The sequence below is a fragment of the Rhineura floridana genome, chromosome 4 (assembly GCF_030035675.1).
Source record: "Rhineura floridana isolate rRhiFlo1 chromosome 4, rRhiFlo1.hap2, whole genome shotgun sequence".
Lineage (NCBI taxonomy): Eukaryota > Metazoa > Chordata > Lepidosauria > Squamata > Rhineuridae > Rhineura > Rhineura floridana.
Window position 1 is genome coordinate 149,156,233 of NC_084483.1, and position 13,874 is coordinate 149,170,106.

General features: G+C 41.8%; 1 protein-coding gene across 1 annotated transcript in view; it reads left to right on the forward strand.

The window, feature by feature from the left end:
- Positions 1 to 13,874, forward strand: part of TTC27 (tetratricopeptide repeat domain 27) — a 166,777-nt gene that overhangs the window by 50,002 nt on the left and 102,901 nt on the right. The window contains exons 7-9 of the mRNA XM_061624749.1: positions 4,320 to 4,456; positions 6,174 to 6,286; positions 8,861 to 8,927. Of these exons, the coding sequence (XP_061480733.1) occupies positions 4,320 to 4,456; positions 6,174 to 6,286; positions 8,861 to 8,927 (317 nt within the window). The remainder of the gene's footprint in view (positions 1 to 4,319; positions 4,457 to 6,173; positions 6,287 to 8,860; positions 8,928 to 13,874) is intronic.

A 13,874-nucleotide genomic window follows, 5' to 3' on the forward strand; every position in this document is an offset into this window, starting at 1 on the left:
GCAAAATTATTTTGGGCACAGATAGGTAGGATGATGCAAAAAATCCTAAAGATAAATCTTCAGTCAAAACCAGAATTTTTTTATTGGGTTTTATGGATAAACAAATAGAAAAGAAATATGGAAGAATAATATTATATATGATTACGGCAGCAAGATTTATGCACAAAAGTGGAAAATGGAATCAACACCAACAACGGAAGAATGGCTATTGAAATTAATGGACTTAGTAGAGATGGATAAATTGACATGTTTACTTAGAGAAAAATCGACAGATACATTTCTTAAGGAATGGAAGCCTCTCTTAGACTTTTTGTTGAAAGATAAAAATGAAATGATGATAATGGGATTTGACGATTAATTAAGATAGACTATGGAGAACAGTGATTTTGTATGTATTAAGGGACAGGTTTGATATATATTATATATTTATAGCTGATCTGTGACAAATCAGAAGTCAAATTTTTTATTTTTATTTTTATTCTTATTGTGTTATGTTTTTTGATTTTGTTTTGTTTGTTTTATGAAAATTTGAATAAAAACTATTGTAAAAAAAAATAAATTCATACAATAAGAATTGTATAGCTTAATTTTAAAGAGCACACAGCACCTTTTCAACTTTAAATTATTTGGTGTGTTGTCAGTTGGCAAGTTATGCACAACTTCCCAAGAGTGCCATAAGCTAACAGTTTACAATTCTTGCACAGTCTGAAGCCAGTTTATTTTGTGGCAACTTAGAGCGTAATAAACCTTGAAAACCAGCACTTGATATCTTTGTGCACTTCCATATGACATGTAAAGTCTGAAAGTATTTCATGCTGGTCAACAGCCATTAAAGGTTGGGGCTAAACTGGTTGTGAATAAAATGCATCTTTGCATTTAATATACACATTTTTGTAATGCAAATTAGCATCCAATGGTGTTAATTTTCCTCCCAATGAAACAGTGGCTTCAAAGGAGAGGTTTCCCCCTCTCCTTTGGGGAGGAAAGGGTTAAATTTCCTTTCCACTCCTGCTGTGATCCCAATAATTAGCATCTCTTTCTCCAGATTATATTACATTTAACATACATGGTTTTTTAAATGGAAAGATGCATTTAATGCCACCTCTAGTTTGGCCCGCCATTGGATAATCATGAGCGAAATGGATTTCAAGTAGAAATAAGGGTTTTAAACTGTTAGTCCCCAAAGACACTTTCATCATCAGACAAAATTACTAGCCAGAGGGAGTCTCCAATCATGGTCTTTCTAGCATCTAGGCAGGCACCTTGCTCCCTGAATAGTGCCCTTCTATTGTAGGGTCATGAATGATCCTTTCAGGCCTAAATAGCTTCATTTTGCCTTTCTTGGTCAGTCAGTCTGTGATTTATTTATTTATTTGTTAGTCGCCCATCTGGCTGGTTAGCCAGCCACTCTGGGCGACGTACACAATAAAACAGTATATAAAACAGTTAAAAATTTAAAAACACAGTAAAACTAGCCCGTTCCAAAAGCCTGCCTAAAAAACCAGGTCTTCAGGGTCCGGCGGAAGCTCATTATAGACAGGGCATGGCGTAGATCATTTGGGAGAGAATTCCATAGGGTGGGGGCCACAATTGAGAAGGCCCTCTCTCGAGTCCTCACCAGTCTAGCTGTTTTGACAGGTGGGATCCAGAGAAGGTCTTCTGAGGCTGATCTTGTTGAGCGGCATCCCTGTTGATGCTGGAGGCGCTCCTTCAGATAAGCTGAATCACTGTCCAGCACTGTACTTATAGCTTACTTTTTCTGCCTGCTTTGTCCATGGACAAGAAGTCATACCTTTGCATTGCTTCCAGGTGTAAGTGTCCATTCTCTCACTTATTTATTTCTTTTTTATATATTTTGTTTATTTATAAGAATATTTATATATTGCCAGCTCATAAGAAAAATATCATGATGATCTACAATAAAATCATTAAAAATAATAATATTATAAAATAAGAACAAAAAGAACAAATGACCAACACTAAATCAAATTAATTCTCTAAAAACACTTGGTGAAACAAATATGTTTTCAGCAGGCAATGAAACATCCAAACTGTAGGTGTCTGCTTAGGAACAGTGCTCCAAATTATTGGTGCCATTATGCTAAAATCCTAAGTCTGTGTAGAAATGAAATGAATATGAGATAGCTGCGGGGGCTTCTCTAGATGATCACAATGATCTGGTTGATGTATAAAGGATAAGCTGGGCCTTCGGTAACCTGGTCCTCCTAGGAGATTTATGGCTTTATACACGAATAATAATACCTTGAACTTAGCTCGGTGATATAGTGATAACCAGTGCATACCTTTCAGCACTGGTGTAATATGCTGATATGCAGCTGCTCTTTTCAAAAGCTGGGCTGCAGCATTCTGTACTAGCAGAATTTTTGAACTGGCCTCCATTGGGAAGAGTGCAACCCCATCAAGAACAGGGAACCTGCCAATTTTCTGAACCTGGGAACCACACTCACCCACAGGGCTTTCTTACTGGGATTCAGCTTTAGTTCTCTCCAGGCTTGCTACCTGGTCCTACATGGTATCTCTTTGCTTTCTAGACTTGATTCAAGATGGAACTAATCTAGCTAGTGCTCTATAGGGCCCATTACTCCCACTACATTTCTGTAGCATAGTTACTGGCTGCACTATGAAGGCAACATTGGGCATTCTACACTATGTAGAAGCCATTAAGTAGAATTTCTAGTTTACACATAATTTTTGAGTACATTCCTAACAACATTTGGGATTGCTAATTTGGTTGAAAAATATATCATGACAATCTGCCCTTAAATGTAATACCAAGTAGATTTCTGTTTAACATCAGAAGCAGGGGAGGAACCTGAGTAAAGATCAAAACTTAGTGCATTTATTTATGGTTAGAATGATGGAATAGGGAAGTTATTTTGGTGGCAGTACTCAGATTAGTGAGGCTAAGTGGGACTTGCCAATGTCAAAGAGAAGATTTGTCGTTGTAGCCTTAGTGTAAGCTAATGAAGGTCTCATGCAAGTGCTTTAGTTTCGTGGGTGGAGGGAAAAGGTCATACTTTCTCACAGTGATGTTTTGTCAGTAAAATGCAAAATGAAGGCCTGGAAAGACTAAAATAGATGTCTTCCAGCTGACTTTGGACCCAATCAGTAAGGAGAGTGGTGGCATCCAAATTAAGAACAGTGGAAGTTGTTGACGCAAGATGTTAAGAGCTGATGGATTTTGTTTTAGCCCAATTTCTGTGCTGATTTACTAGAGAAATGAACAGCTTCTTTGAGGCTTGTGTGGTCTGTTTTGTAGTAACTTGCATGAACACAAATTGTGTGTTTTAAAAAGCATATAATTCTGCCAAACTAAAACAAGATAATTATTTTAGGTTTCTGTTCTGTTTGGGTTTTAAGTGAGTTTTTTCAGACTGAATATTTTATGAGTTGGCTATAAATCTGTACTCAAGAGTTTAAGATGAAGCAGTGATAATCCATAATTTAGTGTTCTGCAGTGCTATAATTAGAGAAGTGTGCTTTGTTCCTTATAATGTATTTAGCATTTTATTTATTTATTAAATTATATGTACATTATACAAGTTACATAGCAATATTTGTGAAGTTATATTTCAAGAAATCAACATCAAACACTCTACATTTTGCTGTTAGCATATTTCTGTTTCTTATCCATAAAGAAATGGAATCATCTCACCCACAGTGATCTAAGTCAATGCAAGCCTTGGACCTTCAGCTGTAACGCAGCAATGTTCAATCACATCTCCACAGACTGGTAAAATACTGCTCCTGAACTCCTGTTTTTATAGGAGTGTTCAAGTTTATTTTGTGATGTTACAGGTGTCTGAGCATCATCTCTGACTACCATCTCTGAGCAACATCTCTGTCCACCATCCCTATCCGCCAACTTTCAGTACCATGTCTGATAATGAACTTAACTAGCTAAACTAGCTGGGAGGCAGGTGCAGTTTCCAGACTCTCCAAATAAGGTATCTCATTGTCCGCTGCCTGGACTGTGTTATCTTATGTTTACAGAACAAAGTGAGTGTTGGCTGCCTTCCCAGGAATGGGGGAGACCAGAGAGAAAAAAATCTCCTTTTACACTATCTAGACAACAAGGCCTTCGCAGATGCCATGCCACCCACGGATACTGGGTTGGCGAACCTTGTTATAGAATTCTAGACCACACTGACTAGACTCAGACTTGCATATTATCTCAGCAAGGATGTCACATTTTGTGTCTTCAGACCCTGGGAGATATACATAAGTGTATCGTTTAAACTACAACTTTTGTGTTTGTGACTGGACTTTGTTTCATCTTAATAACTAACTTTCTGCAGGTGCTCTGGGAAAAAGGACAAAATTTCAGGAAAAATATGTAGCACAGCTCGTATTAGATGTTCAAAGGGAAGATGACATTGCCCTTCATCACCTTGAGCTTAGCCCAGCACCTACCCCATTAGAAGATTTAACAAAGGTATAGAAACTTTCTTGTGGAATGTAATGTGCTGTTTAGCCTGCCTATAGATTGCTGTGTGTGTGTGTGTGTGTGTGTGTGTGTGTGTGTGTGTGTGTGTGTGTGGTCTCTAATAGAAAAAGAATAAATGAAATTCTGAAGGCTAATTGAAATAAAGACTACATAATGTATATACAAGGGACACAGTTATAGTAACACTTCTTATATAATGTATAATTCTGGCACAATTGGGTTCTCAGTTTGGAGTGGTAAAATGTTATAAGATCTGAACAGGGTGGTTTACAACAGATGCTATTGGAGGTTGCTGATTCATAGGGTTGCCATAAGTCGTAATCGACTTGAAGGCACATAACACACACACACAATGTTGATAATGACAGAGTGAAAGAATATTCTTTTTACTATGGTGAATAAATCCACAAAACTTTGAGCATTGTATCAAGAGCTTGCCTGGAGTCTAATGATGCATAGAAAGTTGCTTTCATGCTGTGGTGTGGTTTCAAATATATATATATTTGGTGCATCATCAGATGGCAGCACCATTAAAAACTGCTGCCACCTTGCATTAGAGAGGATTTTAGAAGTCTGCCAGCATGCATGTTGGGTGGCTTAACTTGTTTGTTAATAGAAGTAGCTGAATGAACAACCATTCAAGCAGGTTTCATGTTTGAGAATGGTGTGTTTGGATTGATGGTTTTCTGCTAAGCAATCATAGCTTGTATGGCTATTTCCCCTTCAGCAGCAGTGACCCAAAATAGACACAAACTGCTGAAGAAATAGTATCCTGTGTAACCAGTCATTGGCTGATCACTATAGCACTTTTGAATGAATAGCCTTTAGTAGCTTAGACCCTATTTGATATCCAAGAGCCTATTTAAAGAAACAAAAGTTCTAGATAGGCATAAAACAGACTTAGCAAAATTAAAGCTATATACACTAAACTTGGGCCTGATCCCTCAAGAACGTCTGTATAGGCCTGTAAAGAGCACATGGGAAGCGCAAAACTTTTATTACAACATGGAGTATGCAAAGCTAGACATGCAGTTCCCTAGACTGGTCCATAGCTGATGTTGGATATCAATTATATCTCCCCGTGTTTATAGTCCTGCCGTTGGTCCATGACCTGACCCGCGGGTTGACCAGTTGACATGCTTGATTTTGATAATTTTTTCCATAGTCTCCATGTACTAGGTCAGCATTTTGGTCTTTTGAGAGATGTTTACTTGATGATTCTGTATAACTCTAAGGGTCATGTTATCAAGGGAAGGTGGTGTTCGCTTAAGCTATTTGCATAACTTCCATGTGCTTGTAGCTATTTCAGGAAGTGGGTGGAGACAGGAAAAACACTTTTTAATGCCCTTTCCCCACTAGCTGTGATAATTATTAGCCCCCTACTTCCTCACCTCCAGACTGCTGATTGGAGGTATAATAAGGAAAAAAATATTTCTCTTTGGTTCCTTTTAAAAAACTTTGATTTTCCATTCATGGTTCTACAGTTCTGTCATCTGTCCTACATTTTTAAAATCCTCTTCAACACAGTTGTTGTTCTGCTAGCCAAGATAAACTTTTCTACTCATTAGTCAAGATGAGAATACATATTTCTGGCAGAGTTAAAAAGTGATGCTGCTGTTCAGAGTTTTTATTATTATTGCAGCTTCCAAACAGATGAACTATTATTTAATGTAATTTATCATTTGTATGATTTTTTCCCTAACAGAATTTTGCTTTAAATGATGACACAGTGCTAAATGAAATAAAATTTTCAGAATCTCATCAAAATCAGATGCCTGACCTGTGTGCAGAAGAGCTTGCTGTTATCCTTGGAATTTGGTAAGATTGGTTCCATCAAGTCACTTTCTCAAATATATGGCTGCAGCAAAACGCTAGTTTCACAGAAACTTGCGAAGAACTTTTTGGGGCAAGGTTAGATCCATGCATGCACTCACTGAAAAGCTGGTTGAAGATTCTGATGGTGGCATTATCCTTCTCTTGTGACCTTCTGCACACAAAGCAGTAAACTGGATGATGGATCTGACCATTCTTTCACTCTAACAAAGAATGTTAAAGATAACTTGAACGTTTTGTACATTATTTTTGTAGCCATCTCATAAGTTTTGAAAATGCATTGCAGCATACCTCTATCAGGTTTTAAAATTTGCAAACCTAGTGACTTTTGTGTTAGCATGTGTTGGATTAGTTTCATTAATCCCTCTTTGGAGGTTTTTCTGTAGGTATCCCTACCAGATAAAGTGTACCAGGTGAATACCTGGACTTTTTAATAATATGTTAAATCCAGGTATAAGTGTCTCTGTTGCAAGGACATTTTTTTGCTGTGTCATTGATTATTGTTTATCATTGCATATTCTACTTTTAATACTATACAGCCACAAGAGTGGCTGTATACCATAGCCAGCATGGATTTTTCACATTCTGCAATGTTAAATTGAAAATACCCCCATGCCATTCTGATGCTTCCCATAAGCTCATTTCAAAACAAAACCGTACAAAAGTTATAGTCCTGAACTCAGAAACACTTGCTTAACAACCCTGTAAATTTTCATGGCGATACATAAAACAGTAAGAGAATCAAAAGTTCAAAGTGTAAAAAGACAGAGAAAAAAACCAGACCCCTTTTGGACATAATTTGTGTTCTCGTAATTTGCTGAAATTAATTAAAAATCAGCCATGTTCACAGAGTACCTGTAATCCTATTGCTGACCTTGCTGCATACTCTGACCTTCATCTTCTGCAGTCTAAAAGTTAAAAAATGCCTGGCTGATTTTTAATTTAAGAAATTTAGCATTGAAGTCAATGATAAGGCTGGGCATTCTCACTAAGTACCAACTGCCAGTGTTCTAAAAGATGGACTCACAGCTGCTTGGCTTGGCTAATCGGGGCCACACCCACACCAGACCTTTATTTCACTTTGGGCAGTCATGGCTTTCCCCAAAGAATCCTGGAAAGTGTAGTTTGTGAAGGGTGCTGAGAGGAGACTCCTATTCCCCTGACAGAGCTGCAGTGGCCAGAGTAGTTTGCCAGCTACTCTGATTGAAGGTCTGTGAGGGGAACATGGTGTCTCCTAGCAACTCTCAGCACCCCTCACTAACTACACTTCCCAGGATTCTTTGGGAGAAGCCATGACTGTCTAAAGTGAAATAAAGGTCTGGTGGGGATGTAGCCAGTGACAGCATTGGTTTAAATTTGGGTGGGAGGCTACATATGCCTGCTGTAGAATAAAAAGGTGGGGGGAAACTTGAAAAAGAATGATACTGTTCACAATGTTTTCCTTTTGGAAAGGAAAGGGGCTTCCCCTCTGTCCCGTGCCTGCCCACCCACCCAATCCCCTCTTCCCCCTCTCTGCCCCTTTTCCAGGTCAGTTTTATCTATCCTAAGCATGATTATACAAGAGTAAATTCCACTGAAGTAAAAAACCATGCAAATGATCAAACCTGCCCTCCCCTCTTCCTCCCTCCTATCCCCTCCCTCTTGCCCCTTCCTTCCCCCTTCCTTCACCCCTCTCTCCCCCTCCCTATCCCTTCTCCTTCCTTCTCCTGTCCCCTCTCCCTGCTCGCCCTCCATGGTCAGTTTTAAGCATGATTGCACGGGAGTAAATCCCATTGAACTCAATAAGCATGCAAATGATCAAACCTGCCCTCCTCCAACTTTCCAACCTCCCTTTTGCCCCCTCCCCTTCCAATTTCCTCTTTCCTCCTTCTCCTTCTCCTTCTGCCCCCTCTCTTTCTCCTTCTCTGTCCTCTCCCCTCTCCCTTCTCCTCCCCCAAGGTCAGTTTTACCTATCCTAACCATGATTGCACAGGAATAAATCCCATTGAACTCAATAAGCATGCAAATGATCTATCCATTCTCAGCAGGCTTGCACAGGATCCCATTTCTTACCTTCTGGATTAGAAAGAGAAATTCACTAATAGGCAAAAAAGCCCTGCGGTTTAAGAACGTACCTATAGCCACGTTACCAAATTCTTCCAAGCTACACAGGAAGTGGATTGGACTGTGAAAGACCAAACCAAATGGTTGCATTTTGTTTGCATTTTGACAAATTTGTAGGGCAGTACAATATCTCAGAGAGGAGGTCAGGTCTCCTGCTCCCCAGTGCGTTCACTATAGCTGCCCAATTTCCTTACTTTTTAAAGTTTGATAGAAATAGCTGTTGGCTATAGGTAGATTCTTAAACCTCAAGGTTTTTTTGCCCATTATTTTTGTTGTAATTTATGGGCAGCTATATGCATTTTATAACTTATTAATAATTTAAAGAAATTTGTACCAAAATTTTCATCCAAAGTTTATGCCTGATATGACGAACAGTATAGAAGACAAAAAGCAATAAATTGCTTTTTACTTACCAGTTGCTTAATACTCAGAATATGGTTTCTTTTTTCTTCACAGCATAGACTTTCAAAAGAACAATCCAGTCCATAAGCTGACAGAAGAGGAGCTGCTTGCTTTTACATCAGTAAGAAATTTGTCTCCACTTGCATTGTGTGTAACATTATTTAATCCCTTCTCCCTAGAGGGAGCAGCAGGATTGTCCTGCTAGTCCCACCTCCCTCAGTCTCCTCTTGTTCAGCAAGAGGCTCCTGTGTGCACACTGCTGAACATAGATCTTTGTACACAGTTGGAAATCCGAAATGATTAAGGTTCATAATGGTGTGCAGCAGTCTGTGCACATACAATTATGCAAAAATAATTCTTACACCATTTTTGTTAGTAACAGGAACTGTTTGTCGCTCTAAGCCAGGGATAGGGAACCTCAGGCCTGGGGGCCAAATATGGCACTCCCTGCCCCTCTGTCTGGCTCTTTGAGCTGTCCCCGGGCCACACCTTTCACTGACCCTGCTTCACAACCAAAGGGTTTTTGCCTGGCTGGAATGTGTCCTTGAACTCTGACAATGCCTTTTGCTTGTCTGGATGGAGGATAGCAAGGGATGTGCAAGTGTGTGTAGAAATTAGCCTACCATACATAGGTAAAGATTACATTTGTTGCACCACCTCTAGCCCCACCCAACACAAGCCTATGGCCCTCAGAAGGGAATGTGGCCCTCTGGGTGAAGAAGGTTCCCTGTTCCAGGTCTATACTCTTTGTCTAATATGTCATCTTCAGTTTGAGGGTGGCATGTAATCATGGTCCTGATAGTTGTATGGGAAATGAATGAATACCAATGAATAGGTGTTGCATTTGGAGTCACTGCCCGACAAAATTGTTTTGGACCAATTCTGTATGTTAGCCTCAGAATCACTACTGACCAAGAGTGGTGTTCAGGGTACATACAACAAAGATTGTGTTAATATTTTCTGTATTTAGTATTTAAATACTGTTATCTGTATTTAGTATTTAGGCCATGTCCTTATAAATATATTTCTGTGATCATTTTCACATGCTTTGGAGGTTGATGGCAGGTGATTCTTGGGTAACTGGTGATGTTAAACGCTCTATGGCTAGCATCCCGTTCTTTGTTCCACCTTAATAAATACATTTATTGAAAGATTCCTCTTCTCATGGTTGAAATCCAGAAAAAGGTTTCAGAGCGGTTTAGCAATCGGTCCTTCTTTCCAACTCCGGGGATTTTTTTTGGGGGGGGGGAAACAGGGCTCTCCTAACAACACGAGATAGTGCTAGAAGATGAGACCCCCAGGTCAGAAGGCACTCGCCAAGCTACTGGGGAAGAACAAAGGACAAGTACAAGTAGCGCTGTGACGAAGGATGCAGCTGTGATTCGCACAGATGTGAAAGGAGAGGCTGGAGTTGTACGACTTACACAACAGGAACATGGAATGTGAGAAGCATGAACCAGGGAAAGTTAGAAATTGTCAAGCAAGAAATGGAACGTATCAACATTACAATACTTGGCCTGAGGTAATTAAAATGAACGGGAATGGGACATTTTCAATCAGGCAACTACAAAATATTTTATGTAGGAAATGAGAAATTAAGAAGAAACAGAGTTGGAGGGAGAAATATCAATAATTTAAGATATGCCGACGATACCATACTACTAGCAGAAACTAGTAACGATTTGAAACGAATGCTGATGAAAGTTAAAGAGGAAAGCACAAAAGCAGGACCACAGCTGAATGTCAAAAAGACCAAAGTAATAACAGAAGATTTATGTAACTTTAAAGCTGACAATGAGGACATTGAACTTGTCAAGGATTATCAATACCTTGGCACAGTCCTTAACCAAAATGGAGACAATAGTCAAAAAATCAGAAGAAAGCTAGTACTGGGGAGGGCAGCTATTTATTTATTTATTGTACTTATATACCGCCCCATAACCGAAGCTCTCTGGGCGGTTTACAAGAACTAAAAACATTAAAACAAATACACAAATTTAAAAACACATCTTTTAAAAACAATTTAAAGCACAATTTTAAAATTTAAAACAATGTAAAACACATGCTAAAATGCCTGGGAGAAGAGGAAAGTCTTGACCTGGCGCTGAAAAGATAACAGTGTTGCTGCTAGGCACACCTCGTCAGGCTGATCATTCCACAATTTGGGGGCCACCACTGAGAAGGTCCTATCCCTTGTTGCCAGACTCCCAGCTTCCCAAGGAGTAGGCACCCAGAGGAGGGCCTTTGATCTTGAATGTAGTGTACGGGTGGGTTCGTATCGGGAGAGGACTTCCATCAGATATTGTGGTCCCAAGCCGTGTAAGGCTTTATAGGTCAAAACCAGCATCTTGAATCGAGCTCGGAAACATACAGGCAGCCAATGCAAGTGGGCCAGAATCGGTTTTATGTCTTCGGACCATCTGGTCCCTGTTACCAATTTGGCTGCTGCATTTTGCACATGCTCAGTTTCTGAACCATCTTCAAAAGCAGCCCCACATAGAGTGCATTGGAGTAATCTAATTTGGAGGTTACCAGAGCATGGACAACTGAAGCCAGGTTATCCCTGTCCAGATAGGGACGTAGTTGGGCCACCAACCGAAGCTGGTAGAAGGCACTCTGTGCCACCGAGGCTACCTGAGCCCCAAGTGACAGAGATGGTTCTAGGAAAACCGCGAAGCTATGAACCTGCTCCTTCAGGGGGAGTGCAACCCCATCCAGGACAGGTTGGACATCCACCATCCAGTCAGAAGAACCACCCACTAGCAGCATCTCAGTCTTGTCTGGATTGAGCCTCAGTTTATTAGCCCTCATCCAGTCCATTGTTGCAGCCAGGCACCGGTTCAGCACATTGACAGCCTCACCTGAAGAAGATGAAAAGGAGAAATAGAGCTGCTTGTCATCAGCATACTGATGGCAACGCACTCCAAAGCAACGGATGACCGCACCCAACGGTTTCATGTAGATGTTGAACAGCATGGGGGACAGAACTGACCCCTGCGGAACCCCATACTGGAGAGTCCAAGGTGCTGAGTAATGTTCCCCAAGCACCACATTCTGGAGGCAATCCGCCAAGTAGGAACAGAATCACCACCATGCAGTCCCTCCCACTCAGAACTCAGCCAGTCTCCCCAGAAGGATACCATGGTCAATGGTAAAGAAAGCCGCTGAGAGATCAAGAAGAATCAACAGTCACACTCCCCCTGTCTCTCTCCCGACAAAGGTCATCATACAGGGCGACCAAGGCTGTTTCTGTGCCAAAACCAGGCCTGAAACCCGACTGAAATGGATCCAAATAATTGGTCTCATCCAAGAGTGTCTGGAGCTGGCCCGCAACCACTCGTTCAAGGCCCTTGCCCAGGAATGGAACATTTGCTACCGGCCTATAGTTATTAAGATTTTCTGGGTCCAGGGAGGGTCTCTTCAGGAGTGGTCTCACCACAACCTCTTTCAGGAAGCCAGGGACCACCCCCTCTCGCAGACAGGCATTAATCACTTCCCTGGCCCAGCAGGCTGTTCCATCCCTGCTAGCTTTTATTAGCCAAGAAGGGCAAGGATCCAGCACAGAAGTGGTTGCACGAACCTGTCCAAGCTCCTTGTCAACGTCCTCAAGCTGCACCAACTGAAACTCATCCAAGAAATCGGGACAAGGCTGTGCTCTGGATACCTTGCTTGATTCACCTGCTATAACACTGGAGTCTTAAGTCCTGGCGGATGCTAAAGATTTTATCCAGGAAGTGCCTAGCAAATTCATTACAGCGGGCCTCAGATGATTCTACCATGTCCCTGGGGCCAGAGCATAATAGCCCCTGGACAATTCTGAAGAGCTCCGCTAGGCGGCAAATTGATGATTTGATAGTGGCGGCAAAATATTGTTTTTTTGCTGCCCTTACTGCCCCCAAATACAGTTTACCATAGGCACTTACCAGTGTATAATTGCATCCACTAGGAGTTCGCCTCCATTTGCACTCAAGCTGTCTCCTATATTGTTTCATCGCTGTCAGCTCTGGGGTATACCATGGAGCCGTATGAGCTCTACACAGGAGAGGGCGCTCAGGAGCAATCATGTCAACCTCCTGGGTCATTTCTGTATTCCACAGTTCAATCAGGGTTTTGACAGAAGCACCAGCCCTATCAGCCGGAAAACTCCCCAGAGCCCTTTGGAAACCATCCGGATCCATTAGTCTCTGGGGGCGGACCAACTTAATAGGTCCCCCACCCTTGCAGAGGGGAAAAGCCACTGTAAGTCTAAACTTCAGCAAGCAGTGATCTGTCCATGACAGAGAGACTGATGTAAGCCCCCCCACATTCAGATCACCAACTCCATGTCCAGATGCAAAAACCAAATCTAGAGTATGCCCTGCTACATGTGTTGGGCCAATGGCATATTGGGACAGTCCCATGGTTGTCATGAAGACCATGAAATCCTGAGCCACCCTGGATAAGGTGGCCTCGGCATGGATGTTGACATCCCCCAGAACCAACAGTCTGGGGGATCTCAACTGTACACCCAAGACCACCTCTGTCAGCTCAGCTAGGCAGTCTGTTGGGCAGCGGGGTGGGCGGTACACCAACAGAATCCCCAGTCTGTCCCGCTGACCCAACATAAGGTGCAAACACTCCAGACCAGTAGTCACATGGACAGGGTGCTTGCAGAGGGAGATGGAGCTCCTATAGACCACAGCAACCCCCCTCCCCGACCCTCAGGTCTACCCTGATGCTGAACTAGGTACCCTGGTGGACATAGCTGGGAGAGACTAACTCCTCCCTGCTCACCCACCCAGGTCTCGATTATACATACTAGATCAGCTACCTCATCCACAATTAAATCATGAATGAGGGAGATCTTCTTACACACCGATCTGGCATTTAGAAGCAGCACCCGGAGGCCTGAGAGCTGGCTGATAGGGCAACCAACAAACCTGTGGGTGTGGGGAGGACCGGAACAAGGCACAGCCATTAACTGCCTGGGCCGCATTCCCCTTACCTGGCAAGTCCTCCTCACAATGCCATATCTCCCTCTACCCGTCACTACACTAATTGGGGGCCCCTCAAATCTCCCCACTTGGCT